The 26,859-nt window shown below is 37.1% G+C and overlaps 1 protein-coding gene across 3 annotated transcripts in view; it reads right to left on the bottom strand.

Annotated features, from left to right (window-relative positions):
• Ppp1r1c (protein phosphatase 1 regulatory inhibitor subunit 1C) overlaps positions 1-26,859 on the bottom strand; it is a 104,759-nt gene that overhangs the window by 17,304 nt on the left and 60,596 nt on the right. For 2 of the 3 annotated variants that reach the window (XM_048344216.1, XM_048344215.1), the window contains exons 3-4: positions 24,097-24,134; positions 21,583-21,643 (exon numbers count right to left, since the gene is read on the bottom strand). The exons of the other annotated variant lie outside the window; for it this stretch is intronic. In XM_048344216.1, the coding sequence (XP_048200173.1) occupies positions 21,583-21,643; positions 24,097-24,134 (99 nt within the window). The remainder of the gene's footprint in view (positions 1-21,582; positions 21,644-24,096; positions 24,135-26,859) is intronic. 3 annotated transcript variants of the gene reach the window in all.

Consider the following 26,859-nt stretch of genomic DNA (forward strand, 5'->3'; position numbering starts at 1 on the left):
TACACTGGAGGACAAAATAGAGCAAACAAGTGTGTTATTTGAGGTCCTTTTTTCTCTACCTCTTTTCAAAAGAGTTTCCCTTGTGGAATGTTACAGAGAATGGTCCTTGTTATAAGCTACAATTATTTGAAATTCAACAAATATCAGTGGGGTTGATTCTATAATAGAGTCAGAGTAGATAGTCGCCTTAGGCAGCAAATATATTATACATGGCAAATCCTGTAGGGATGTTTTTCAATGTGAGGAGCCAGAGGCACAAAGACAGGGCAGGTCTCATTTTGCCTATGGTAAATCAAACAAAAATTTAATTCTCTCCAAGAGAATTATCTTTGGCATCATATACATTTTCTACTCCAATGGGGTTAAAGGCATAAAGCTGAATAGAATATTGATGGACATTTTTGAAAACCAAATGTTTTAGTAAGTGCCAATGTTCACTGCTTAAGGGCAAATATCCAGAAACTTTTAGATTTCTGTACAGCAGTGTACTAATGTGTTTGGAAATGAATCTGCACCAGTGGAAACACAAAATAAGGGGAGAATACTTTGCCCTTTTCTTTTAATTATTCAACTCTGTCATTAAAAGACTCATACAAAAATCCTATGAATGACTGAAAATACAAAACTATAATCCTTTTACTATTTAATTTTTCCTAGACTTTAGTAACATGAAGTATTAATGAGATACTAGTGCCACAAATACCCCAAATCTTTTTTGACTTGTGGACCCACCTAAGGCCCCTTCCAGAACCTACTATGACTGGTCCAGTGCCAAGAGTTCCAGAGCTATCTAGAATGTATCTGATAGTGTTGCTGGTTGCATCCAGTTCTGTACATTTGGTCTGTATTGATTCTGTCCTGCTAAGCAGCCTACTTGATGTCACGTGACACCAGCAAGTTCCAGTTTCCTATCAGCTACGTGGATTTTTGCCAGATGCAATCCTTGATTCTCCTATGTATACCTCCAGTGGCTGGGCTTACACATGCACTCCACCACATCCAGTTTATGGGTGGAGGAGTCTTATTTGTCTGGTTTGGGCTCAAATATCAATCCTCTTAATCTCTGCCTCTCAATCAGCAAAGAGTATAGGCTTATGCCATATCTGGCAACAATGCCCATTTTTGACACACTTGCTTAGGTACTGTCCTACCTTTATTGTATTGTGTCAGAAGAGCATGGATCCAACAAGTACTAAATACATGTTAGTAATTCTAGTAATACAGATATAAGAATTTCAAGACTGAGTTATTGAAGTAAAAGCACTATCAAAGCATTGAAGGACTCAGTAAAAATACTAGGTGATCCTTCTACTAAATCATAGCATAAAGGGAGTATGTTTCCTCTGTTGTCCTAGACCCCACTATGGAAATAGAAGGACTGCATCTGACAAAATTTCTTGCAGCTGAGGAGAAACTGCAGCCCACTAAAGGTGCATGTGAAAAGTGGACTGTTTTTCAACTCTACACACAAATATAGTTCTCTAATAATGAGTATTTTAATTGATGATACAATATTTTAATTATGCATAAAAGATATATAAATATATATGCATATATATTTCAAAAGGGCATTGACTATAATAGAAACTTAGCTACTCAGAATGTAGAAACAGGAGGATCGTCGTCTAAGGCCACCTAAGAAAGCACAAGACCCCATTTGCAAAGTAAATGGGCTTGTAAGGATTGATGGAATAGCTCAAATGGTAGAGTAACTGTCTACGAAGTGTGTGAGTCTCTGAGTTCAATCCCTGGTGGTGGAGGAAGATATATAGTTATAGATATAGGTAGACAGATAGATAGATAAATAGATATAGATAGATACCTTACATACCTTATATATTTTTAACTGAGGATACTAAATTTTACTTATATTTTTACCCTGCTAACTATATCCCACAATTAATATTCTCTTGGTCATTGTGTTATGTGATTACTTTGAACTTATCTAATCTAAGAATCTTAATACTCTGTAGATGCTGAGTATATGTTGATTATTCTAACAATAGAAACATACAGACTTCGGTTTTTATCACAACATTCAAGGTGTAGTTCAAAGTCAGCCAGAGTAAAAAGTTTATGAGACTCCCATCTCAACTGATAGCTGAGCACTTTGGTACACACCCGTCATTCTAGGTACATGGGAGGCTGAGGTTAAGAGGATTGGAATTCCAAGTCAGGCTTGATGAAAAAAGTTTGCAATATTCCAAACCAACAGAAACATCTGGGTATCACTGCACACACTCACGATGGCAGGAAGTGTAAATAAAAGGATTTTGTTTCAAGACAGCTGGAGGACAAAGAAAGACCCAATAGCAAAAACAAGATCAAAAAAGGCTAGTGGCATGGCTCAAGCAGTCGAGTCACTGTCTAGCAAGTGTGACACTCTGACTTCAGTTCAAACCCCAGTAGTAAAAAGAATTTTTTGTCACCATGCCCTGTTTCCTGACCAAGTACCTCAAATAAATACTGAACCACAACAGATCGTATCTTCTTTTCAAAATAAGAATAAGAAAAAGTTACAGCCACTCATTTATATCACCTAAAATCTCAGACATAAAGAACTTAGTAATGCTGATAGCAACCTTCTACAGAGCTCATTGTTTCTCCTCATTAATAAATATGGACAGCAGAGGGCACCACACTCAGAATACAACACTGACCACCATCCTGCGCTAACCAGCAGATAATGGCTCAAACCAAATTTTGTGCTTAAACCCCTCTAGCTGGCTAAAAATCATATAGGTAATATACCTCCACTGAAATGAGTCATCAAGTAAATCAGCAGCCAGCTAGCATGAGGCTGTATGCCAATAAGATCCTGAAATTATATTTACGAACTGACATTTATCCAGCAAGTATTAAGAACATAGTACTCTATTGAAATATGTTACACTTTCCTCATTTCATCTTTATGAAAACCTTTGAGAATTAAGTTCTACATAGAAATCAAGTTTGCAGATGATAAGATATCATCACTTCCCTTTGTAAAACTTCTCCTTTTGCTACAACACAGTTTGCAGGAAAAGCCAATAAATAAACCTGCTTTATATACTACACATTTTTTCATCGAATCAAATGATAGACCCATTACTTGAATTAAAGAAATATATGTAGCTCTTTTTTTCTGCTACCTGAAGTTTGTGTATGTGTATTCATGTGTGTTTTCTATGACTGGCTGTGTATTAGTTCGTTCCTTTTCAGCGGATGTTAATGGCCTGCCCTGGATGTGGGTGAGATCATAATCCTTGGACTGTATTCAAGGTTCACTCTAAACGACCAAGTGAACTCAGCACAGGAACTGCCCTTAAGCCTGTTTACACGATCAATCAAGCGGTTGACTAATAGGACAACAAAGAAGGAGTTCTTAGTGATGCTGAAGTTTGCAGCCTGGAACGATGGAGGAAGGAGACCCCAGTTACAGTAACTGGAGGATCCGGGATCTTGTCTGGGAAGGAAAATGACACTGTTTAAATTGGCTTCAGTTTGAAGCACAGAAAACCATTGGGTGGCGCTATTGAGCAGGCACTCACTGGACATCTGCAACTTGGATGAAACTGCTTGACCTGTTTTTAGGATGTTAGAAGTCACTAAAACATAAGTGACAGGCATTACTTGGGCACTTGTGTGCAGCAGCATATTTAATCCTTAACTCAATTATATTTAGTATATAATGGAATAAACAGTGATGTCCAAAGATTTAGGTTGACACAGATCTTTAGAAAGTAACCTTGTTTGGGTCAAAGGTCTTTGAGGATGTAGTTAACATAATACATTTTTTGGATATACTCTTTCTATGTTATCAAGGCTGGTCTCAAACTTGTGAAACAGATGCTCGTCAATAGATATATGCCACCATGCCTGGCTGTAGTTGTAGATAGGATAAGAGCATAATGGATTTGGTATGCAATATTCCATGTCTAGTAATTCTTGCTCTTATAAGAAAATGCACCAAGACTGAAGGACAAGTCTTGTGAAGAGAAGAGAAATTGGAGTCGTGCTTTGAGGAACACACGAGAACATGTTAAGGATACCCTGAGAGAATAGAGTAGGGGAGAGTCATGGAGGGAGTCAGATCCCTCTAATACCTTCATTTCAGATTTGGAAACATTCTCAAACTATGAAAGAAGAAATTGTATGGTAGCAACTTTGAATAAGAACCATTAGCTCATACTTACCATCCTAGCTATTCAGTAGTGTGAGACCTGAGGGTCTGATTCAAGGCCAGTGTAGGTAGACAAATCTATGAGGCTCTTCTCTCCAATTAATCACTAAAAAAGCTGGTAGTGGAGCTGTGGTTGAAGTGGTAGAATGCTAGCCTTGAGCAAAAATGTCAAGCAAAAGCACAAGTCCCTGAGTTCAAGCTCTAGTACTGGCACACACACACACACACACACACACACACACACACACAACCAACTTAATAAGTAGTTTGTTAAATATGCATAAAAATCTAATGTAAAATACACTCTTTTATTAATGTATTTAATAAGTGAAGCATCTACTTCATCTAACCCACCTTCTGAAGGTCAGACAGCTAAATGGAGCTGGAGTTTAACCCCAGATTTTCTGGCTTCAGATTTTTTCACTGAGCCACCATCTACATTGCCTTTATTATGTTAATATTATCCAGCAATGGAGGGTGACCTAACCTCTGTATAGGGAACTGGAGACAGCCCAGCATCACCTGCAAGCAAACTGTCGCTCCAAATATACACACCATCGGGCTCAAAGCAGTCTTCCCTGGGTAGATATTTGGTTATAAAACCACTGTTTGCAATCTTGTCAAAACCTAATATAAGAAAATAAACATATAAGATATAAGAGTAGCAATAGAGAGCTAACAGACTCATGAGCTTGTTCGTAATAATCTATGATAATATCCATACTCATTACCTAAGTCCTCCTCATTACAACATACTGTTTACTCAGTTTCTTTTACAGCCTGATTTAATGGTTCCTGGGACCCATAATTCTGTAGAGGTATATTTTTATCTTGTCTCCATATCAAAAAATAAATAAGATTTTATTATAGGTTATGTAATCTAGTAAGGCTCCATCATAATAACATTTTCAAAAGAAAAACTATGAAGTTCATGATAGTCCATGTGCTGTGTGGCTGAGCTTTGGGCTGTTTGGAGAAGTTATTTCTCTTCAACACAGAATCATTTGGTTGATGGAAAAATCAACCAAGATTTCTGGAAAATGGTGATTAATATGGCAGCTATACTTCTCCTGTGCACTGTAATGCATTATGTTGCTTAATCTTCATAATGACTCCCAGAGACTATTACCTCTTAATTACAGATCTGAGCATGAAAGACCTGAGAGGACAAATAACTTGAAAACAGATGCACAGATTTGAAATGTCAAAGCTCATAGTTCTCTGTTCCAGTCTTCTCAGTTTCCTGTGCTACCTTGTGGTTGTACTCTGTGAAGATGGTTGGCCAATGTCATGAAGATGAGGTGGAAGGAATTTTAAAAGTTTGAAAAAGACATTCCATTGTTTACATCTTTCATTTGACACCTCTATATCTGAAGTAAAGGTAGTTTAAAACCCCTATGATCAATCCTTTAAGAAAAGATGTGGTTATTGAAGCCAGGCTAAGGGATTGAGAAAGTTTACTTTAGTTAGGGATTTCCAGAAAAATACCTGTCTACTCTTTTTAGAATTTGAATTTTAATTGCACAAAGCAAGGTACAGTAAGCATTCATGGGTGAGTGACAGTAGCTCAAAAAGAAATGTCACCTATAAATGGCAAGAATAAGCATGAGAAATCTATAGTTTATTTATTTAGTTTGACCACATTTCATCTAAAAATGACACTTTTCTTTTTTCCTAAGATCTACTTCATAAACTGCCCTATGGGCTTTTGGAGACTTGTGAGACGGCAGAGGGAGCTGTGTGGTCACAAGCTGCTTGTTTTCTTTACAATGATGTCATGAGGACTGAATGCAAAGCCTTTCTGTTATCACTGCCAATGAAGAAAACACTCACCAACCCCCTTGCCTATGGAGTGTTTATGTAAGGGATCAAAACACTTCTGGGGGGAGATCCATTGGCCAATTACCAAGGACAGAACAGAGAGTTATTTATCCAGCACACACTGGAATGGCTCCATGGGATCTGTTCTAGTCTATTGAATAATTATGCGATTATGTGAAAAAATATATATTTATCTCAGGGATCAGAGGGATTAAAAGGCCTGTCTGTAAAACTAGAGATGCTGATATAAATGCAAAGAATTCTTTAGTTTGGCCTTACAAGTAAAACATGGGACTTGTAGCAATTCAACAATTAATCTTAACAAGATGAAAGCGCAAGCTTTGGGACTCACAATGAGCCTCTGTGATATTTACTTTTGGAAAATTTTTTCATAGTTAATTTCAATTCACTGATATGTTTATTAAAACGTACTCACATTAAAATTAAGACTATCCTGTGTTTCTCCTTTGATCATGATTTAACTCTCAGACAATGTCTCTAAATTTTAAAAATTCATTTAAATGCATGGCACTTCCTGCAACTAAACACAAATAACTTAGTGTAGTGATGATTAAGTGATCTAACACTGAAAAGATTTTGTTGCATTTTGGAGTTCTTTGAAGTCATAAAAAGTAATTTTTAATTCTCATTTATGCAAATAAGAATTCATGTTGTACTGCTTTATTAATTTGAAGGTAAATATAATTTTTCTTAAGTTTTTATCTTTGATAAAAAGACACATTGCCAACATCCCTCCAGAAAACTAATTAAATCACAAGTGAATGACATGCTGCTCCTATTAAGAAAAACCAAGGAGGGGCTGGGGATATAGCCTAGTGGCAAGAGTGCCTACCTCGGATACACGAGGCCCTAGGTTCGATTCCCCAGCACCACATATACAGGAAACGGCCAGAAGCGGCGCTGTGGCTCAAGTGGCAGAGTGCTAGCCTTGAGCGGGAAGAAGCCAGGGACAGTGCTCAGGCCCTGAGTCCAAGGCCCAGGACTGGCCAAAAAAAAAAAAAAAAAAGAAAAACCAAGGAAAAAAATACATTTATCAGTAGTTCCATGAAGTTTGGAATGAATAAGATTAAAGGAGTACAGAGAGGTTGACATTAACAAACAATCTATAATTTTTGTCAGATGAATTTCTCTCCCCATTTCTTCATGCTAGGATTTGCAATCATCTTACTTAAAGTCTAGTATCTTTCCCAGAAAATTGTTACGTTGGAGAAAATCACAGAAAGAAGACATGAATGGCATGTGAAGAGATAATAGCAACATATTTTGAAAGCATAAGTACTTATTCAAGGGAACTGTATCAAAGAGTAATGGCAGATAAGAACTGGAAGAATTCAGTGTGACCACATTAAACATTGTAGGAAGCTACAGCTCCCATTACTCCTGCTTTCCACCTCTTCACCTGATTTGTACCTTTATTATACCTCCAGTACCACCAAGGGCATCGACAAGGATCTCTAACTTGCAATTTTAAGAGAAATATACAAGCCAGGTGTGGTGGGGCATGACTATAACTGCAGCACTCAGGAAGTTGAGGCTGAAGGATTATTGGTCCAAGGCAGGGTATTTACTGACATACTAAAGATGAAAACTGAGGAAGGGAAGGGAAGGAAAAGGAAGGGAAGAAGCAGGAGGGATGGCAGCAAATGCTAGAGATGCTGTCTCTTCTTGTTCTATTCTAGAAGTTGAAAAGCTTTGATCCATAGAAAACTTTAGGACATTAGGAATTCTCCTTAATGATCCAATGCAACAGAGATACTCACAAGAGAATATGTTGGAAATTAACTGTAAAACTTGGGGGTGGGTGGGAGAAAATTGAGGTAGGGGTTAACAAGTTTGACAAGAAATGTACTCACTACCTTATGTATGTAACCGTAACCCCTAAATTTAAAAAAAGGACCGGACTAATTCCTAAAATAGTAGAATAATATATATGATGCCAAACATCAATGAAATTAACAGGAGAACCAAATTTAAAATTTAAAACAATAATACACACACATATACTAAAAGTAAAATATATTGAACTACTTTACAAATGCATTGTGGATTATTTTTGCCACCCCCAAATCTAACTTGAAGCCATTTTAATGTAATACAACAATAACCATCCAGTAGTAATTTTCAGCAAATGAAATATATTTATTCATAGGACTATGATAAATTGGAGTAAACTTGTCATCTATTTAATCACCAAATAAAGCCAAAAGAAGAGTCTCTTTGAAATTTGAAGCAGGATGCTAAGATTTCAGTCTTTCATAACAATAAGTTAAAATAAGATGAAATACTTCTCCAATGATCCTAGTTAAAAGAGTAATTTTTATCCCTCAAATTATTCCCTAAGAAGAGCTTTCCACATTGTTATCCATAGTAGTGAATAGCTATCATTGTAAATTAGTTCATGTTCATCACTCTAAAAGCAAAATGTCTTTCTGTATTTCAAGGGGATCATTTTCACCTTTCTCAACCAGATGAATAACTTTAAAGAGGATGGAACCAATCCTGAAGGTGTCTGTCTCACTTTAGATTTCTGAAAAAGAGATTAAAAGGACACCTGCTGTAGGTAGTGACTAAGGTGCAGATGCTCAGATTGAGGGGGTTCATCCCGTCTCAAATGTTTTCACATACCTACAACTAACTGTATGTTATGATCCTTAGAACTCCAGATGCTCCAATATTCCTTGCATCTTACACTCCAACTGAGCCCATGGTCTCTGAGAAGATCAAGAAAGAATATCAAGGCTTCAAGAAAATTAATTATTTGAAGGTGTGACTACTTCTGATTTCCTTAACATGAACTCCATGTAGAGTAATAAATTTTTTCACTGAACACCTGGTATTTAAAATTTTTCAATGGGAAATGATTTGCCCTTTAAAATACATATTATTATTCAGGTTTCTCTTTTAGCAATTCTGGGTCACTGTTTTGGTCACCTTTGTCCTATGTAATTATAGAACTATGTATGCTTTGTGGCGTTTCTGGTTTTTTGATCATGAGATGCCAGTTCTCACATCTTCTGCCCTTTCACTTCCCTGTTTCTCTGCCTCTAACCTACCAGGGGCCTGGAGACCCCATCAGCTTCTAAGAATTAAATAACAGGGACTAGACAAAATGAAGTCCCAGGTTCTTAGGGAATATGAAGACAGCAATTCCAGTCTCTCCAAGACCTTAGCAAAAGTCTTGTTCCAGCTGAACAGAAATTGAAATTATCTTTTGGGTATTATGTTGATGCAAGCATGTGAGAAACCTGCCATGAAGAAACTTGTTGGAAGTCAACAAAATCATCTTAAGCTTAATTTTATAATAGAATGTGATAAAACATCCAAGAATGTGGGGCACAAAATTTCTATTAGAAGACCAAAAAGATAGCTTTAGCATTTCTAGCGGGGATAAAGAAAATGCAAGATGCAGAGCCCCACAAATTGGTAATAAAAAGAAAATAAAAGGGCTGAGAATATGGCTTAGTGATAGAGTGCTTGCCTAGCATGTACGAAGACCTGGGTCCAATTCCTCAGTACCACACAAACAGAAAAAGCCAGGCACTGGCTGTGGCTCAAGTGGTAGAGTACTAGCCTTGGGCAAAAGAAGCTCAGGGACAATGACCAGGCCCTGAGCTCAAGCCCAGGATTGGCAATTATACTAGACAAGACACAATATAGAATACAGATAATTAGTTCAATGTTTATCATGCCATTTTATGTTATATACGTAGTAATTCCCGGAAACTGCAACCTTTGGACCCTTTTGCTCTTTCCTTGGTATTCTGTTTCTTAAGGAAAGAATTGAAATTGTAAACCTGCTTCAAAATTTAACCTATTTCGAACTTGGTAGTTCATTTGTTTAAAACAATACACAGCCCAGAACTCTGTGCTCAGTTCAAGTTTGATAAATATTTGTGTCTTGTTTGACCAAATTACAGATACCCTTCCCTGTGCCTTCCTGTTCCTCTCCACAGAAAGAGTACAGTAAGTTCTGCCTCATGTGGAATGTGACCCACTGTGGCCTATGTTGTCAGGAGAACCTGCTGAGAAAGAAATTAATAAAACTGCTCTTAAATTTATCTTTCAGATCAGACTACTTTGTGAAAGTTCAGACAAAAATATGAGGTTTTAATAGGGAAGATGTTTAGACTAGTTTTAAAGACTGGTATAAGTTTGTTCAGAATGTAATCCTACCCTAAATGTACCCCCACTACAAACCAGTTTCTCAATGTAGCATGGCATTTTTACATTGCAACACATTTTTAACTTGGATTTCCATTAATTTGCTTGGAAGACCATGTGATGAATTTTCCAAATTCTCACAGATCCATAGTTATAGTTTAGAAAAACAAAGCCAGATTGGCGCTAGGTATCAACCATCCTTACATAAATAACAGCACTGGAACCAGTCAAAAGGACTGAGACTAATACAATCTATGGTAGTCTAATGAAAAAGTAAATAAATCTGTGAACCCACTTCTTTGCTCCTCCTTACCACCCTCATGTTTTCAAGGCACATCAAGTCATCTGAGAAATTGTCCCCAAGTAGTCTGTTGTGTCAGAGCAAAGCTCTGGCTCCTGAGCACAGGACACCAAAAACCTTTAAGAGGCCTTCAGCCATCCTTCAGCATTCTCTCTCCCTCAGATTCTCTTCGAAATTAATTGGTCAGAGTTCTTGTACCCGGTCACTTTCTGTCCCACCAGTTCTGCCAAATTCCCTGCCTGGAATTCACCCCACAGGCCTCTCTATCAAAATCTTCCTCATTCCTCAACTGACAGATGAAGTTCACAGCTCCTGTGAAAAATTCCCTAGCTGTGACCACAAGACCTAAATACTTCCTCCTCTGCCTTCCAATACCTATGTTTCATATCAACTGTAATAACTGATAATTCATCTTTCCACAGCATCCTTTCCCATCTGATGACCCTACTTTTCCTACAGATAGGGAAGGTACTTAGTTCAACCTGAGCTACAAGAACCTCGTATATAATCTGGCAAACAGTAGACATTTTACAAATATTTGTAGGACTACTAAGTGAATACATCAAGTATTCACCAGAAATTTATCTGTTTCTTTTCCAATGTAGCTAAAATTAACCTATGTTGTACTTGTCCTTAATTCAGAAAGATTACTCACCTACTGACTCTGCATTCATCAAAAGCATCTTCCAGTACAAATGAGGGGAAATAAGAATGCTCAGGACATTGGCCCCGTCCTGTGGGAACTGATAGGCTAGAGAGAGAAAATTACAGCCACTGCTTAGACAGAATGTATAAAGCATTCTGAGTCTTAAGGGAGAAAGCTGAGAGGATTCAAAAAGTGGGGAGGGTCTTAGCATATGAGGCTGCAGAACAAAGAGATGAAGAAAAAAATCATGTGTTATTTTCAAGTAATGAAGTGCAGCTCTGCTTTGTTGCAGCCTGAAAAAAAAAAAAAAAAAAAAGGGAGGCAGTGATGGTGGTGGGGGAGAAATTTTCCATTAAGTGATAAGATTACCAGATCTGTGGATTTCAACTGGGGCAAATGGGACAGGAAGCAAATGGGAAAGTGAGACCCGTCATGCTGTCACCAAACACAGTGAGATGAAAATGTCCCTTTATCTCTCTACCTTTTCTTCTCAAACACATTAGTCCTGATTGATAATGAGAAAAACACGAGATAAATCCAAGAACAGTGATATCCTATAAAATATCGCACCAAATACCTTTACCACATTTTCAAGGTCATTGAAAGCAAAGAAAGTCTGAGAAATCTACAATCATAGCCAATAGAAATCTAGAAATAATAGGCAAACCAAAACAAATGCCGATAAAATAAGTACAGTATAAATAAGTAAAGAGAATTACAATAAGATGTGGAATTTAATAACTTATTTAATAATTTATCAGTAGTGGTTTATTAATTATAAAAAGTGTGTCATACTAACTCAAATTATAGACAGCAAGGATTAATGGGTACTGAATAAATTAGAATTCTCAGTGGTATTTTCTCAAGTTTTCTGTGATTCTAAAACTGTTCTAAAAATACAAAATTTATTTCTGAAATATGTAACTCAAGCCGGAACGTCCTCTGACTTAAAAGTAATATTATTAAGATGAAAGCCAAGTGTGGAGCAGGACTTGTCACTTGGAACCAAATGCACAGGGCTTCCCAAACGTGGTGGAAGGTATTGCAGATATACTCTTGTAGGTGTAATCTATTCAGGCTTTGCTTTGAAGCCAAGGTCTTTGTGATGCTCATGACGAAAGGCATCAGTCACTGGCCTAAACCACCTTTGTCCCTCTCAAGCTCTATTGTGCCTCTTTTTTCTCCCCCTCCTGTGAGTCATTCTCTTTTGAAGTTACTTTGGATTCCATAAACAACAAACAGATGGATGAATATTTTTTATGACAAGGGTTAAAACCAAACCCAAGCAACAGTTAGCCTCATAGGACAGGTTTCTCTATGATGATATGGCTGCACCCTGGAGGGGGAGTAATCACCTGATGAGAACCACATGGCTGTCCTCAAGTGATTAAGTATGACACTAACACCAATTTCTTTTCTTTATTGTTTGTTCATTTGGTGCCAGGCCTGGGGCTTGAGTTTAGGGCCTGGTCACTGTCCCTGTCTTTTTTTGCCCAAGGCTAGCAATCTACCACTTGAGTCACAGCCCCACTGTGGGCTTTTGGTGGGTAACTGGAGATAAGAATCTTAAGGACTTTCTTGTCCAGGCTGACTTTTGAACCTCAATCCTCAGATCTCAGCCTTGTTAGTAGCTAAAATTATAGTCACGAGCCCCCACTGTCTGACAACAATTTCTTTAGTACCCCAGAAGGACCAGAGCTGAGATTGTGCCTGTCAGGTATACATGTCCCAATTCTCTCATTTGTTTTTCTCTTCTAGAAACATCTCTAAGTTCCTGTCAGCTCGTTAAAGATGGACTTGAAGTCACAGAGTCCCTTTATCTATACCTTCTATTTTGGTAAATTTGAGGAAATCCTCCATCATGAATGACCTCTTTGACAGGTGAATTGGTATAGGTAGCACAGACAAGCCCTGCTATTCTAACCTACATAACATGCAAGACTTTATCTATGGTATAGTGGCATTGGCAATGCTTTGCCAGTTTGAATTCACAGAATGAATTTAAGTGGCATGAGCTATATATTTCATTTTCAATGACCTAGTTCTTCTCACTCTCCAGACACATATGTATAAAGATGACTGTCCTTTGCATTTTCTGAAAGTGGCTTTACCCTTCTAATAGGCCCGTGGTGGATTTGTTAACTATAAATTTCAATTAAAGTCTTAGTACAGACTCTCTACTTATGGATTCTTCTTCCCACAGTCTTCTGCAAGCTGGGACTTTGCTTTATCACCTCTGTCTCCATCGTATTTGAATGTAGTACTCTTCATTTGTGATCTAAGTGGATTGCCAGCACTTACACAGTTGGATGTTACCATGTGTATCTTAGAGAAAGATCTAATGACATTTTAGGGACGTATCTAAGATCTAATGCAAAAGTTCGACTTTTCCCTTGCTTCCAAGACAGGAAGCAATTTAGAAAATTCAATGTGATTGAAGCAATGAAAGATGGATTTAAAAACATGGGATGTATATAGAGAAATGGGTGGAGTCATCCTGGAAAACAGTACTCTGTCTTTCAAGTGACATCACATGGCTGGCTGGGAATATAGCCTAGTCGTAGAGTGCTTGCCTTGTGTACATGAAGCCCTGGGTTCGATTCCTCACACCACATACATAGAAAAGGCTGGAAGTGGTGCTGTGGCTTAAATGGAAGAGTGCTAGCCTTGAGCAAAAAGAAGCCAGTAACAATGCTAAGGCCCTGAATTCAAGGCCCAGGACTGGCAAAAAAAAAAAAAAAAAAGTGACATCACTGACCCTGGTTAAAATTGCTGGATCCATACTTCAATTCTGCAGCCTCACTCATGTTATGATTTATTAGTCCTTTTGACCATGATAGCACTACAAAAAATGTTCACATGGGCTGGGGATATAGCCTAGTGGCAAGAGTGCCTGCCTCAGATACACGAGGCCCTAGGTTCGATTCCCCAGCACCACATATACAGAAAACGGCCAGAAGCGGCGCTGTGGCTCAAGTGGCAGAGTGCTAGCCTTGAGCAAAAAGAAGCCAGGGACAGTGCTCAGGCCCTGAGTCCAAGGCCCAGGACTGGCCAAAAAAAAAAAAAAATGTTCACGTGCTTGCTGACATGTTCCTTTACTGTCACTCTTTCAATGTTGATCTTAGAGCTAAAGACATCTCTGTAGCTTCCAAGATGACAACATCCTTAGCCAGTTTTCCATCCTGACCCCACCCTCCACTGTCATGGATATGAAGAAGGTGATAATCTTAAAACTCAGCAGAAGAAAATAAAGAGAAGTAGAGGAAGTGGATAGAAATAGGCGCTTAGTCATTTTTTCTTGAAGAAAGAAGCAAGATTTGCGTATATATTTAGAATGTTCCTTGCTATCTAGAAATCTGTTAAATGTTTCTTCAGTTCTTTTCACTTTCATGGAAAAAAAACTGAGCCAGCTAAAACAAAAGAAACCAAGGTTTAGAAAGGCAAATGTGATGGAGATTTGGAGGACTCAGGGGGAAGGATAAAAGTATCTAAAAAAGACCTCAGTGTAGGGGAGAATGCCCCATGAGAAGCCCAAATATATTGCCTCTTCTCCCAGGTCCTCTACTTTCCACTCTACAGAACATCATGGCTACTGGTTTCTTGTCATGAACTTTCTGAGATGTAACTATAAATGATTTGAAATGATTTGGAAGGTATTTGGTCATGATCAAATGTAGTCCTTTCTGATTTACCTGTGTGGCCTTATTATAGTTGTATTTATAGACCATGGTGTCCTGCTCTGACAGGCAGTATTCCTTGTATAACAAGTTTTGACACCCTCAGTATACCATTAGCTATTTGATTTTTTCCCTTGGGCTTTTTTGAGGTACAAATATTGCTAACTTACATATCAACATCTCTGAAGGGAATATTAGTTGCTGGGAATTAAGGGGCATGTGGTGTGAGGGGAAGGTCTTGAGGTGACAGGAAAGGGAAGCTTGCTTTTATTTACAAGGAAACACAATAAAGTCACAAATCTGCCTGAAGCTGAGTGCAATGAAAGTGGAGGGAATATGACAAAGACTCATGATCTAGGTGTGGGGCTCAGGCACCTGTAAGCTTGACTTTTCAAATCCCATGAGGGAAAGACCAAACTTGACGTCATTGTATCTTCCGTGCATTCCCCCGTCCCAGGTCTCTTCAAATCCTCCTTACCCCGACTCTGCATCCCTGGTTGTAAAAGGAGGAGAGATGGGTTTCATGCTCCATCTGTGCCTATTTCAAGCAGGTCCGCCTAGGGTGTACTTGTTTAAGCATTTTCTTTACCTGTGAAGCTTTGGTTTGCCCCTATAGCACTCCTGCCTAGTATCATGCCAATGTTACAAATAAGGGAAGAGACCAAGTCAGCTGTTGGTTTTCTGAAAGTTTGAACCTGGATTACTGGTTCGTCAAGGTGGTTTCAAGTTGGGTTCCATGTGTTGGCATGGTCAGCAGCTTACCTGACAGCAAGATTATCCTCCAGTAATTTTACAGGTCCTGTACTTTGTATTTCCAGTAACAATGCCCACCACTTCCTCAAAAACAAACAAAGCACTCAAGCATTCTTCTTGTACCAATTTGATTTCTTCTTAGATTATTGCTTCTTTGTACTAATCGCTTCTGTGTGAGAAGAGATACAGTTTTATGATCACATCTATCCCTGGGGGACAAGAACAAAACTCAGAGGATAAAATGCCTCAAACATTTAAAGATTCTTCTGACCTATCCATTCTTGGGAACTGAAGTAGCTAAAATCTTTTTTCACAAGAAAGCACAATGAATGAAAAGAAAATGACATTTTTGAGAAGTAAAATATCTGGCTTTCTCTGCATGAAGAATGGTAATATAAAATTAATTGGCTCTGCTACCCAGTATTGGTTTTCAGTAAGCAGCTTTGTTTAATGTTCACAATTCCACTTAAATCAATAGTACTTACTTTGCTTTCATCAGTAGAAGGCATTTGAATTCAGGTCACATACGCGCACACACACACACACACACACACACACACACACACACACAATGGGGGTGGAAATGAGTCAGCCATTTCCTGTCCCAAGGTTCAAATTCACTTTGCTTTTCTGAAAACATGATTCAAGCAACCCTACAGTAATTTAATTGGCTCTTCTGTAAATTACAGGCTGACCACCATATAAACAAACACCAGAGGAGTACAAGAGACATTCAGTCATCAGCTGTCATTTTGTTGATAATCTGCAGAACTTTTTCCTCATATAATCATAAAACTCTGTGTTACACAGGATAATGGAAAACTAAGTCTGTTTTCTATGCAAACTATAACTTGTGTCATTTTTATGTGTAATATATAATCTTAAGTTTATGACTCATCTGTACAGTTGAACAAAATGAAGTCAGCACAAATTGTCTAAAATACCATAACCTGAAAAACAACATGTTTATGAGAAACTCAGGTTTGAAGTGATGGGATCGTGACACAGTAAGGTTACTTGTAACTGATAAATAGTGATATTCAAAGGGACCAATGTCGACTACAGAGAGGTACATGGGCTTCAGGGCTGTTTCTTAGTTCTGCTGTTTGATACATCTATAATAGGCTTGAGTAAAAGTAGCAAAGATATTTTATCTTGTCTGAGCATGGCACAATATTGAGGTAACTGGAATTAAAATGGATGATAGACTCAGGATACAAACTATAACATTATGACATGTCGATGTAACAGCAGTATGATTACATCTGTCCTTGGAGGATGAATATTCTATTGTAACAGAAAATCGATTGAGAGGCCAACAGAGCTCTAATATCCTATCAAGGTCATCACACAAATTCAAAAGGCTTACTATTTTAAAGAGAAGAATGAATGGTATCTGCAAAGAAATAGATGAGTAAGCCTTACGAATTTTTGATTTATAATCAGATCACTGTTTATCAACAACCTGCATGGTAGCTAATATAATTTTGAGTTGCATTAATAAAATTAAGCTTTCTAGGATGAAGAAAGTTTCAGGCATAATTAGAGTTTGCATCCTCTTCTGATCAAGTCATATTATAATTATTAGGTAGACTTGGAGAGGTGTGTTTCTAAAATGATTAGACAAAATGGAGTTTGTTAGGAGATCAAAAATGAATGAGAAGGTACTAAATGCATGTCTAATTGATGCCAAAGAGAGACCAAGTCCCAAGTAAATATCTGGGAACATTTTGGTATCTGTCTCTTAAATAATTTTCCAAAAATAACAACAAGTAGAACAAAAATCAGTAAGTACACACCTCAGTGGACCCCAAGAAAAAAAATCTTTCTAGTAGGCTTCCAAGAAATAAAGAAGAGATCTTAAGGAAATTATTCTTTTGCCAACAGTAGAGTGCTGTTGTTGTTGTTTTGTAATTTAAATTTTATTTGTTCTGGGCACTAGTTGCTCACACCTGTAATCCTTGCTACTTAGGAGGTTGAGATCTAAGGAGCATGGTTTGAAGCTAGCCCAGGCAGAAAAGTCCATGAGACTATCTCCAGTAAAGTATTCAGAAAAAGCCAGAAGTGGTACTATGGCTCAGGTGGTAGAGTGCTAGCCTTGAGCACAAAGAGGCTCATGAATGGTGTCCAGGCCCTGATATCAAGCCACAGGATTAGCCAAAGATAAAAGTTGTGCTGGGCACTGGTGGCTCACACATGTAACCCTAGATCCTCGGGAGACTGAATTCTGAGGATTGAGGTTCAAAGCCAGCCCGAGCAAAAACAGTCAATGAGACTCTTATCTCCAATAATCTACCAAAAAGCCAGAAGTGGATCTGTGGCTCAAATGGTAGAACCTTGAGCCAAAAAAAACAAGAAGCTTAGGGACAGCACCTAGGCTCCAAATTTAAGCCCTAGAATCAGCTATACTATATATTTGAAAATAAAATTCATGTTCCAAGCATTATGTTAGGCTTTGCTTTTACTATTTTCATATATACAGATCAGTTCTGAGCTATTTGGATGAGATAAACTCTAGCAATATAATTCAATATGGTGATTATTTGCAATGTGAAAACTATGGAAAATTTACAAGTATATGTGGCAGTCAAAAAAGAGGATTTTAAATATAGACAGTTTAATGTGGAACATTTTGAAAAGCTCAGAATCTCACCTGTGAAGATAGGACATGAACAGTGAGTTAGCCAGAAGAAGAATGAGGGAAAGCAGGAGAAATACAGAACATTCTAGATAAAAAAAGAATGGTTCACCTTTGGCCCACTGTCAGAGAATGAGCAAAAACAATAGTAGTACTCACTAGACACTATTTGGAAAATGAACTGTACATTTTGTGGGTGGGGACAGGAGGGAAAAACTGGGATAGTGAGAGGGAAAGGGAAACATGGTTCAAAGAGAATTGTACTAATCACCTCAATCATGTAACTGTAAGCCTTCAGTACACCACTTCCACAATAGTAATACTATAAAGAGAATGGTTCTATCCTTTCCTGACTCAGGAAAGAGTATGGTACAGTCAGAAACTGATGAAACTGCAGGGTGTCATCTAGTGAGTGACCAAAAGAGTAAGAATAGTAAGTCAGTAAGCTTTGAAAACCTTGTTCTGGAACAAAAACTGTGTCTAAGGTAATGGGAGGTCATTGGGAAGTTTCATCTAAAGAAGTAGCATAATCACCTTAGTGGTTTTAAAAGTTTACTTTGGCTACAATGCAAAAAAGAGGAAATTAGAATGAAAGGGGTGGATGGAGAGTTACAATTGTATCCTATAAAAGAGACAAGTGTGACTTTGGACATGATGGTGGCATTGGAGAAGAATATGGTGGATGAGACAGACTATAAGAGGATGTGACCCACAAGGCCTGGTGTTCAACTGTGACAAAGTGTGAGAGAAACAGGGAGGAGGAATTGTGGTTGCCCAGAATTCAAGCAGATGACAGTTCCACTTCCTATGAAAAAGAACAGTCAACGTGCAATTGTTTTGATGTAGAAAACATAAAAAAGTCAATTTGAATATGATAAATATGATCTTATAACACCTTTGACCTCCAGGAGAGGTCTATGACACAAGTGACAGACATGTTATATAGGTGATTGGATATCTGAATCTGGCCAATAATTAGATTTGAGAAAGTGGACTAACCTGCAACTTTTGATTATCTGGATAAACTTCAAGCCTAGTAAATTAGAACCCAAGAGAACATGGCCAAACTTCAGTCATCACTTGGTAATTACCACAGTTAATTTCCTCTATGACTCTGAGTACCTATATTGTTATGAATAGAAACATGGCTAGAGGAAGCATTAGACCTATTAATATATCTTTTAGGGGTAAATGTGCTGTATATTCCATGAGAGTCCTCTGTATAAAGAAACCCAAACCTATGTTCTTCTACTTACATATTATATTTGTAACATACAATATTGTCAAATGAACCATAAATTAACTGACATGGAGATCATACCTGGCCCCCCACCAACAATCCACTGGGTCATTAGTCTCTCTTTAGAATTTAGGTGAACTGGTGCACAGCTCTAAATGGAAAATAAGTTAGTAGCTTTCTATCACTATGATAACATTCTTGAGAGAATTAATTTATAAGGAGAAAATATTTGTTTTGGTTCAAAGTTTGGGAGGTGCTAGTCCATGATAAGTTGGCTTATTTTTTTTCAGTCTTGACGAAGTAATATATGATAGGACAATACCATTCACCTATGGCCAAGAGTAAAAGAAAAAGAGAAAGGACCAGAACCACACAATCTCCTTCATGTGTATGCCCCCAATGACCTAAAGACCTCCTAAAAACTTTGTTTCTCAAGGGATTCACCATCTCACAATACAGAGGACTTTAGTGCAAGGATCTTTGGGTGATACCCAAACCATAGCAGTAGCAAAATCAGCATCTCAATAACATTTTGTCCAGGCATCTTTTATAGGACTGAATCTTTCTAATATGCTCACCAAACATCATATATTATTATTGCTTAATTTATCTTAAGATATTCATTTCTAGATCTATAGGACATAGACTCAATAAAACATGTAGATTTGTTTTATTTTTCTTCCCTCACAGGCTGATGACTCATAAAATATTTACTGGTTATGACTGAGAACTTGGTGACTTGTATGAACACCCTGATATTTTCTTGATAGAAAATTTCCTTAACTCGTGACCACAAATGCTTGCCATTGGATGACAGTCTGGTAGGGAAAGGTTGAAAGGTGAGGTTGTATGGAAAGTGTGTAATCAAACAAACTTCCAGAAATACTAGGATCCCACATTCTTAGCATATCTGAATGCTGAATATAAGGAGTAGCAGGGTCCCTGTGGGGCTCATAGTTTACGAATTTCCTTTAAAAATAATAATATGGTTACTCTCTGAGGACATAGAACTTTATTTAGTATTAGTCAGCCCAAAAATAGAACAGAGGAAATAAATGAGTGAACACAGATCTTTCGCTATTGCTCATGACAAAACTGATGTCTTGGAAATACAAAAAGAAATTTGCATTGGGGAAAATGAGCATACTTATCTTCAGGCAGAAATGGATGCCAAGTAGTTTCAATTATTACTTTGGAAGAAACTACAATGCTGAGGACTGCACTATTTACTACAGTCCTACATACAAGCAAATGTGGTATTTTATAACTTCCTAGGAAGGAAGTTGACTGAGAGCAGCCATTTCATGGGGCCATTTTTACCCCGTCTCCCTGAAACGTCCCCAACTCTATAGAGAATACAGAGTGGAAATTTTCACTCCTAATTTGAACATCCTTCCAAACTCCAGAAGAAGCTGCTCAGCTGGCTTCTCATGTAGCTGAAACTGAGCTGGAGAGTGCTGTGATGAAGCACGAAGCCAACAGTCCAAGTGCCAGCATGGACCCTGAGCACTGGACCAAACAGACTGCCACGTGTCAGGGCAGTGTCTCACATGTGTGAGAAATAAAAGAAGCTTTCATTGGAATAAGTGTTGGTCAAAATACTGATCCAGTTCAATGTTATTTTAGCAGTTCCAATTTTGAGGAAAAATTTCTCAAAAAGGTCTGAATCTGAACTGACATTCTGAGTTTCTTTCAACAGCTGCTACAAGTTCAGCAAACAGTAGTCTGATTAGGTTTCTTAGAGCTGATACTGCTATAAGGCACTAAGGTAACATTTTTACCCAGAACCATCCTCCAAATTCAAGTTTTTTCTTCTTTGCATAAGCCAAGAAACAAATGACAAACATCTGCCAACACTGACAAGAGTAATTAGGGATTATGGAAAAATCCCCTCAAAAAACATGTGAGGAAAGGTAAAAGAAAAACCTTTTGTCATTACTCTGAAAACTGAATTTCCAGACTGAGATTCTGAGACCCTTCAGAATTACTTCTCCAATCATCCATTTCACTTAAACAGTTCTGTGTCTTACTGGACATCGCACGACTGTGTTGTAGAACTGAGACCTGTTCTAGCTTATGATCAGATGGATGGTCCTTGAGTACAGATAGCTTCCAGCTGTCACTCATCACTCTGGACACCCAAAACAGTACCTGAACAGTACCTTTCATGGCAGGTGGTGTGTACACACTCTGCTTCCTTTGCTTAGGGGATGCATTCTGTGACTGTGGGCAAAAAGAAGGAGTAAATGTGTTAGATGTACAAGTAGGACAGGATCTTCAGCTTTGCCAAGGAAAAACACTACACCAAGTGCCACAGAAATTTCTACTGTCCCTATCAAGAGCTATAAATCTAATCAATAAGAGATTATATATGTGATTGTACACATGTGATATTATGTAGATATGTGATTATATATATATATATATATGTGTGTGGTAATAGGCTTAAGAGATGTATGACACCAGAAAGTCCATTTTATAATTTTTAAATCAATTACTATCTCAAAATTGCTCCTTTTACTTTCTTATCTAGTTATTTTTTGTTTAGTCTGAGCAAAAGAGAAAAAAGATATTAATCTTTTCCCTTTAATTTTAAAATGATAAAAATCGGAATGTATATTCAAGTAAAAAACATTACACAGTATTCCAAAAGGACATGAAACTATATTTTGTTATTTATTCTAATTAATTGCTATATACATATATGTATATATCTATATACATATATACATATATATATACATAAACTCCACTAAGATTAGGTCACAAAGATTCCTTACTAGCATATTGAATTATATTTTAATGTAGCAAGGTATGAATCCTAATGAGATTTTGACTGTGAAGAAATTAATTTTGCTTTGAAAAGTCAAGTTTAAATAGTTATAAGACATGCTTCTGGGAATGGCAATTGTTGTAGGTTTTCCTTGCGTATTGGACAGGACATAATGATCAAAGTTTAAAAGAAATGAGAAACTTTCACAAAGTTATAAATTGAATACATCTTTCTTTTTACAAACTAAAACTCAATTGCCATGGAAATCACCATTAAGACCTTGATATTTACCTGTCATGGTTTGAATATAAAGTGGTCCATATAGGCCTGTTGGTTGGCAACTTGGTCCCCAGATGTTGACACAATTTCAACAGGTGATGGCAACTTTAGGAGGTAGTAGCTAGCTACAGAAAGTAGGTAACCATGGGCAGGTCCTTGGGAATATCTACACCCTCCCTTCCTGTCGGTCATAAGAGAAAGAAACTCCCCCACATTCTCCTACCCCACTTTGTTTGTTATGCCCCTGTGCATAAACCAAGCATCCATGAAATGAACCTAGGCACTAAAATAAGTATTTTCCTTTTTAAGTTGTTTATATCAAGTATATTGTTACATCACTGAGAAAGCCAGTTAACACATTGCCTGATTCAAAAGAAATATTTAAAAGTTACAAGTTAAAAATTAAATTTTTTTTTAAAAAAATCAATCAAACGGTTGTTGAATGCATGTCACCTGAGAATAGTACAAATTTCATTCTTCTTAAAGCAATTTTTGCACTGGGAATCAAGGCTGAGGCCGGAGACATGCTAGGTAATCACTCAGCTATTGCACTGTATCCCTAGAGAAGTATAAACAAATTTCTTCAGAGTAGCATGCTCTGACATAAGTCTATTACATAGTGAAGGCAGGTGACTCTACATCTACATTGGTAAATGTTTGAGTAATTGACATTTGAAGGAGATATCTATTGTTTCAGTCATGTCAGGTTGGTTTTTAAAAGCAATCACTCCTGCCATTTCATATAAATCCATATACATATTCAAAGATAAAGTAGAAAGTCCATTCTAAACAAGTACTTCTCTTATGATTAACATCTTAATAGTAAACCTTAAGTAATAAAACTATTCTACATTTTTGTAAGAGCTTAATTTTCAAAGCAATTGTGCATTTAATATCTCACTAATTTTTAGTCTCATGAGATGCTATTTGGTATTTTGTATATGTGGTATTTTGCATATTCGGTATTTTGGTATCATATGATTGCTCTTATGTAGGAAATGATTATTCAGTGTATGGAACATCCCATTTAATATTTGTTACATTCTAAAAACAAGCTTATTCCTTTCATACTTTCTATATTCTATGTCATCAGCTTACCATGGAAACCCAAGTTGCTGTTTTCTATCTGAATTCCTTGGATATATGTGGAGGAGGTAAAAATGACAATGTTTGGATTAGCTGTAGACTTTCTATCTGATTACACTACCTAATAAACTCTTTAGTTCTGCATATCCAAGTTTTAGAGGACTGTATCCTCCACAAACTCGAGTATCTTCATTCACTTTAGCCATTATAAGGATATTTATCACCCTCTGACCAGTGCCTTTGCTCAAGGATTTCAGAATTACCTGGCCCTGGAGTGTGGTGCTAAATTAAAATGGTCAATAGCATTATTGGATTTCTAATACCAATAACTTGTTTTAGACATTTTAAGGGCTTTATTTTAGTCAGATAATCAAGGTAAAAGTCAAATAGAGAAATTAATGATATTATTTTACTATTCAGTTAGAAAAAACACTAATTTTTATGTAACAGTTTCATATATGCCATATTTTTATGACATTAAATCAAGACAATTTGATTCTTGAATTAAACTCAGTTATATAAAACATAGGGGACTTACTTCTCCTTGTGTGTTGTTCACCCTCTTGTCGTCTATTTCTGAAAGAGAGGCAGGAATAATTTATTAAAAATCTAATATTCTTCCTTGTAATTACATATAAACATTTGAATAAGACATCAAATAACATTATAACTGCCTTGTGGTTCTGTAACAACTATGGCTTAGAACTGAGGAGAGGACGCAGAAGCAGGTGATGCCTTCTAAGTGAGCCTCCTCTCAAAGGAGTAATGTATGTAAAGGCTTTCCTCTTGATATCCCCAAATGACTGTCATGGATTAAAATGGGGACCAAGGCCAGGTGCCAATGGCTCAATCCTGTAATCCTAACTACTCAGGAGGCTGAGCCTTCTTCCCTGTGATTTTCCCACTGTCTATTGGATAGAACCTCTGTCAAGTTTCTTCAATGTTGTCTCTATCCAGAACAAACCACCTTCACTTTTCAACATAATCATCATTACTACTAGGAAGGTAACAACCTTCCTCAAATGATCCATAGGAAAAACTCTACCATTCTCTCAGATGGATCTTATGCCAGAAAAGAGTCTGGAAATAGTGTTCACATAGGACTCTTCTATGAAGAAGGGTGTTCTGAGCTGGGAGACTTTCCTTCCTCCTACTTCCCAAGAACTCTGCCTCATGGATTTTTTTTACTTGAATGTGCTACCCTGACTCTTTGTGTCATTTCTCATAATTAAAAGATTGATTCTATGGTCTATAAATAAGGGGTTCATTAATGAGCATCTTCACAAAGATAATTATATACATATGTACTACTGAACATGAAAATATATGCTATATAGGTGAAAAGTATTTAAAACGATATATACAGTATTCTTATCTTACAAAGGACAGATGCGTATACATGGGAAATACATATACCTCCATGAAAAATGTATTTATGCTATCTGTAGTTATCTCTGAGTAATTAGGTAATACCCTGCTTTATCTTTATCTGATTTTGTTTTCTTTTTATATAGCCACTTTGTTCTCTTTTTATATAACTATTATTTTTATATATCCATTTTGGTTACTAGACTGTGTGTGTCTTTGTGTGTGTGTGTGTGTGTGTGTGTGTGTGTGTGTGTGTGTGTAGTTTGTGTCGCTCCTGGGGGTTTGAACTCAAGGCCTGAGTGCTGTCTCGGACTTTCTTACCTGAGCTGGCTTTGAACTGCAATCATCAGATCTCAGGCCTCTTGAGTAGCCAAACTAGCAGATGTGAGCTACTGTACTGAGCTGGTTCCTAAATTTTTTTTTAATTTATAGAAAATCTTACCAATGTATAAAGGGAATGCAAACTGGAACTTACTTAGAATAGCAATCACTGAAAGTGATCAGGCAGCTTAGCAACATGCTAAGTTACACTAATGTGAGCGCCTCTGTTTATTAGTGTGAAAATTTTACTATCACAGTGTAATTAAGTATGAAACATTATCCTGTGTTGTGATCAATTAGAATGCTAATGGAAAGGAGTTGCTTAATACTTGCTTAATGCTTTAAGAATTTTCAAAATTCAACCCAGGAGACAACCTAATATTTTAGGAACAAAACTGGGTCTAGTCATTCAGCTTTGCACTTCACATTTCATTATCTTATTACAATATACACAAAAATAGTGTACTTCTGAGGTAACTATGAAAACTATATCTATTAAATGGCTGAATGAAAATGTTTCTACTATTTTTGTTGAATTATTTCAATAAAGGTCGACCATGTCATGAAAACAAAGGTGGAGAAATTCAGTCTGTAGTCTTATTTTGAAACTAAGTAGTGAAAATTAAATGCCTTTCAAGTCAATATGACTCAGACAAAAGTACAAGGAAAGATGAATACAAATTAGAGTTTATTTGAAAGCTAACAATATTTCTTCTTTTTCTTTAATAGATTGTGATTAAGTTGGGAAAATTAATCATTTCTGTCTACCAAACATGTCACATAAACATAAGCAACACTACGTGTTCATAGGTCACAAGAGACAATAGACAGACACAAACACAATGTTCTTTGTAATTTGTACCATTGACCTTGGAATAAAAAAAAAGGAGACCTATAAAAGCACACGCAGGTCTCTCTAGCTCTTTCCACTAAAACATCAAAATCACATTTATAGTGACTCTATGTTCTTTCCAAAGCTTCCAATTATGACCTAGTAGCTAAATTTGGAAGTGTTCAGAAATGCTTGATTCTCCACAAAATATAAGAATAAAGCACCATATTTTTCATGAAATAAAAAAAATACTACTTCAGAGAAACATCGAACTGAACCAGTTTATTTACTGGTGGGAGACAAATTAGCTTATTATTCATAATTAAAATTTACAAATTGGGCTGAGCATGGTAACCCACTCTTATAATGCCAGCTATGTAGTGAGTAGAGGTAGGAGGATTCTGATCTAAGGCCAGCTCCAAAAACCAAACCCAAAGCACAAATTCTGGGGGTGTTACTCAAGGGTTAGAATACCTGCCTGCAGGGGCTGGGGATATGGCCTAGTGGCAAGAGTGCTTGCCTCATATACATGAGGCCCTGGGTTCGATTCCCCAGCACCACATATACTGAAAATGGCCAGAAGTGGCGCTGTGGCTCAAGTGGCAGAGTGCTAGCCTTGAGCAAAAAGAAGCCAGGGACAGTGCTCAGGCCCTGAGTCCAAGCCCCAGGACTGGCAAAAAAAAAAAAAAAAAAAAAGAGAATACCTGCCTGCAAATCCAATCATATAATATCTTCAAAAACAGAGATCTCATCAGACTTTAGAAAACTAATTATAATTTT

The sequence above is a fragment of the Perognathus longimembris genome, chromosome 4, assembly GCF_023159225.1.
Source record: "Perognathus longimembris pacificus isolate PPM17 chromosome 4, ASM2315922v1, whole genome shotgun sequence".
Classification (NCBI taxonomy): Eukaryota; Metazoa; Chordata; class Mammalia; order Rodentia; family Heteromyidae; genus Perognathus; species Perognathus longimembris.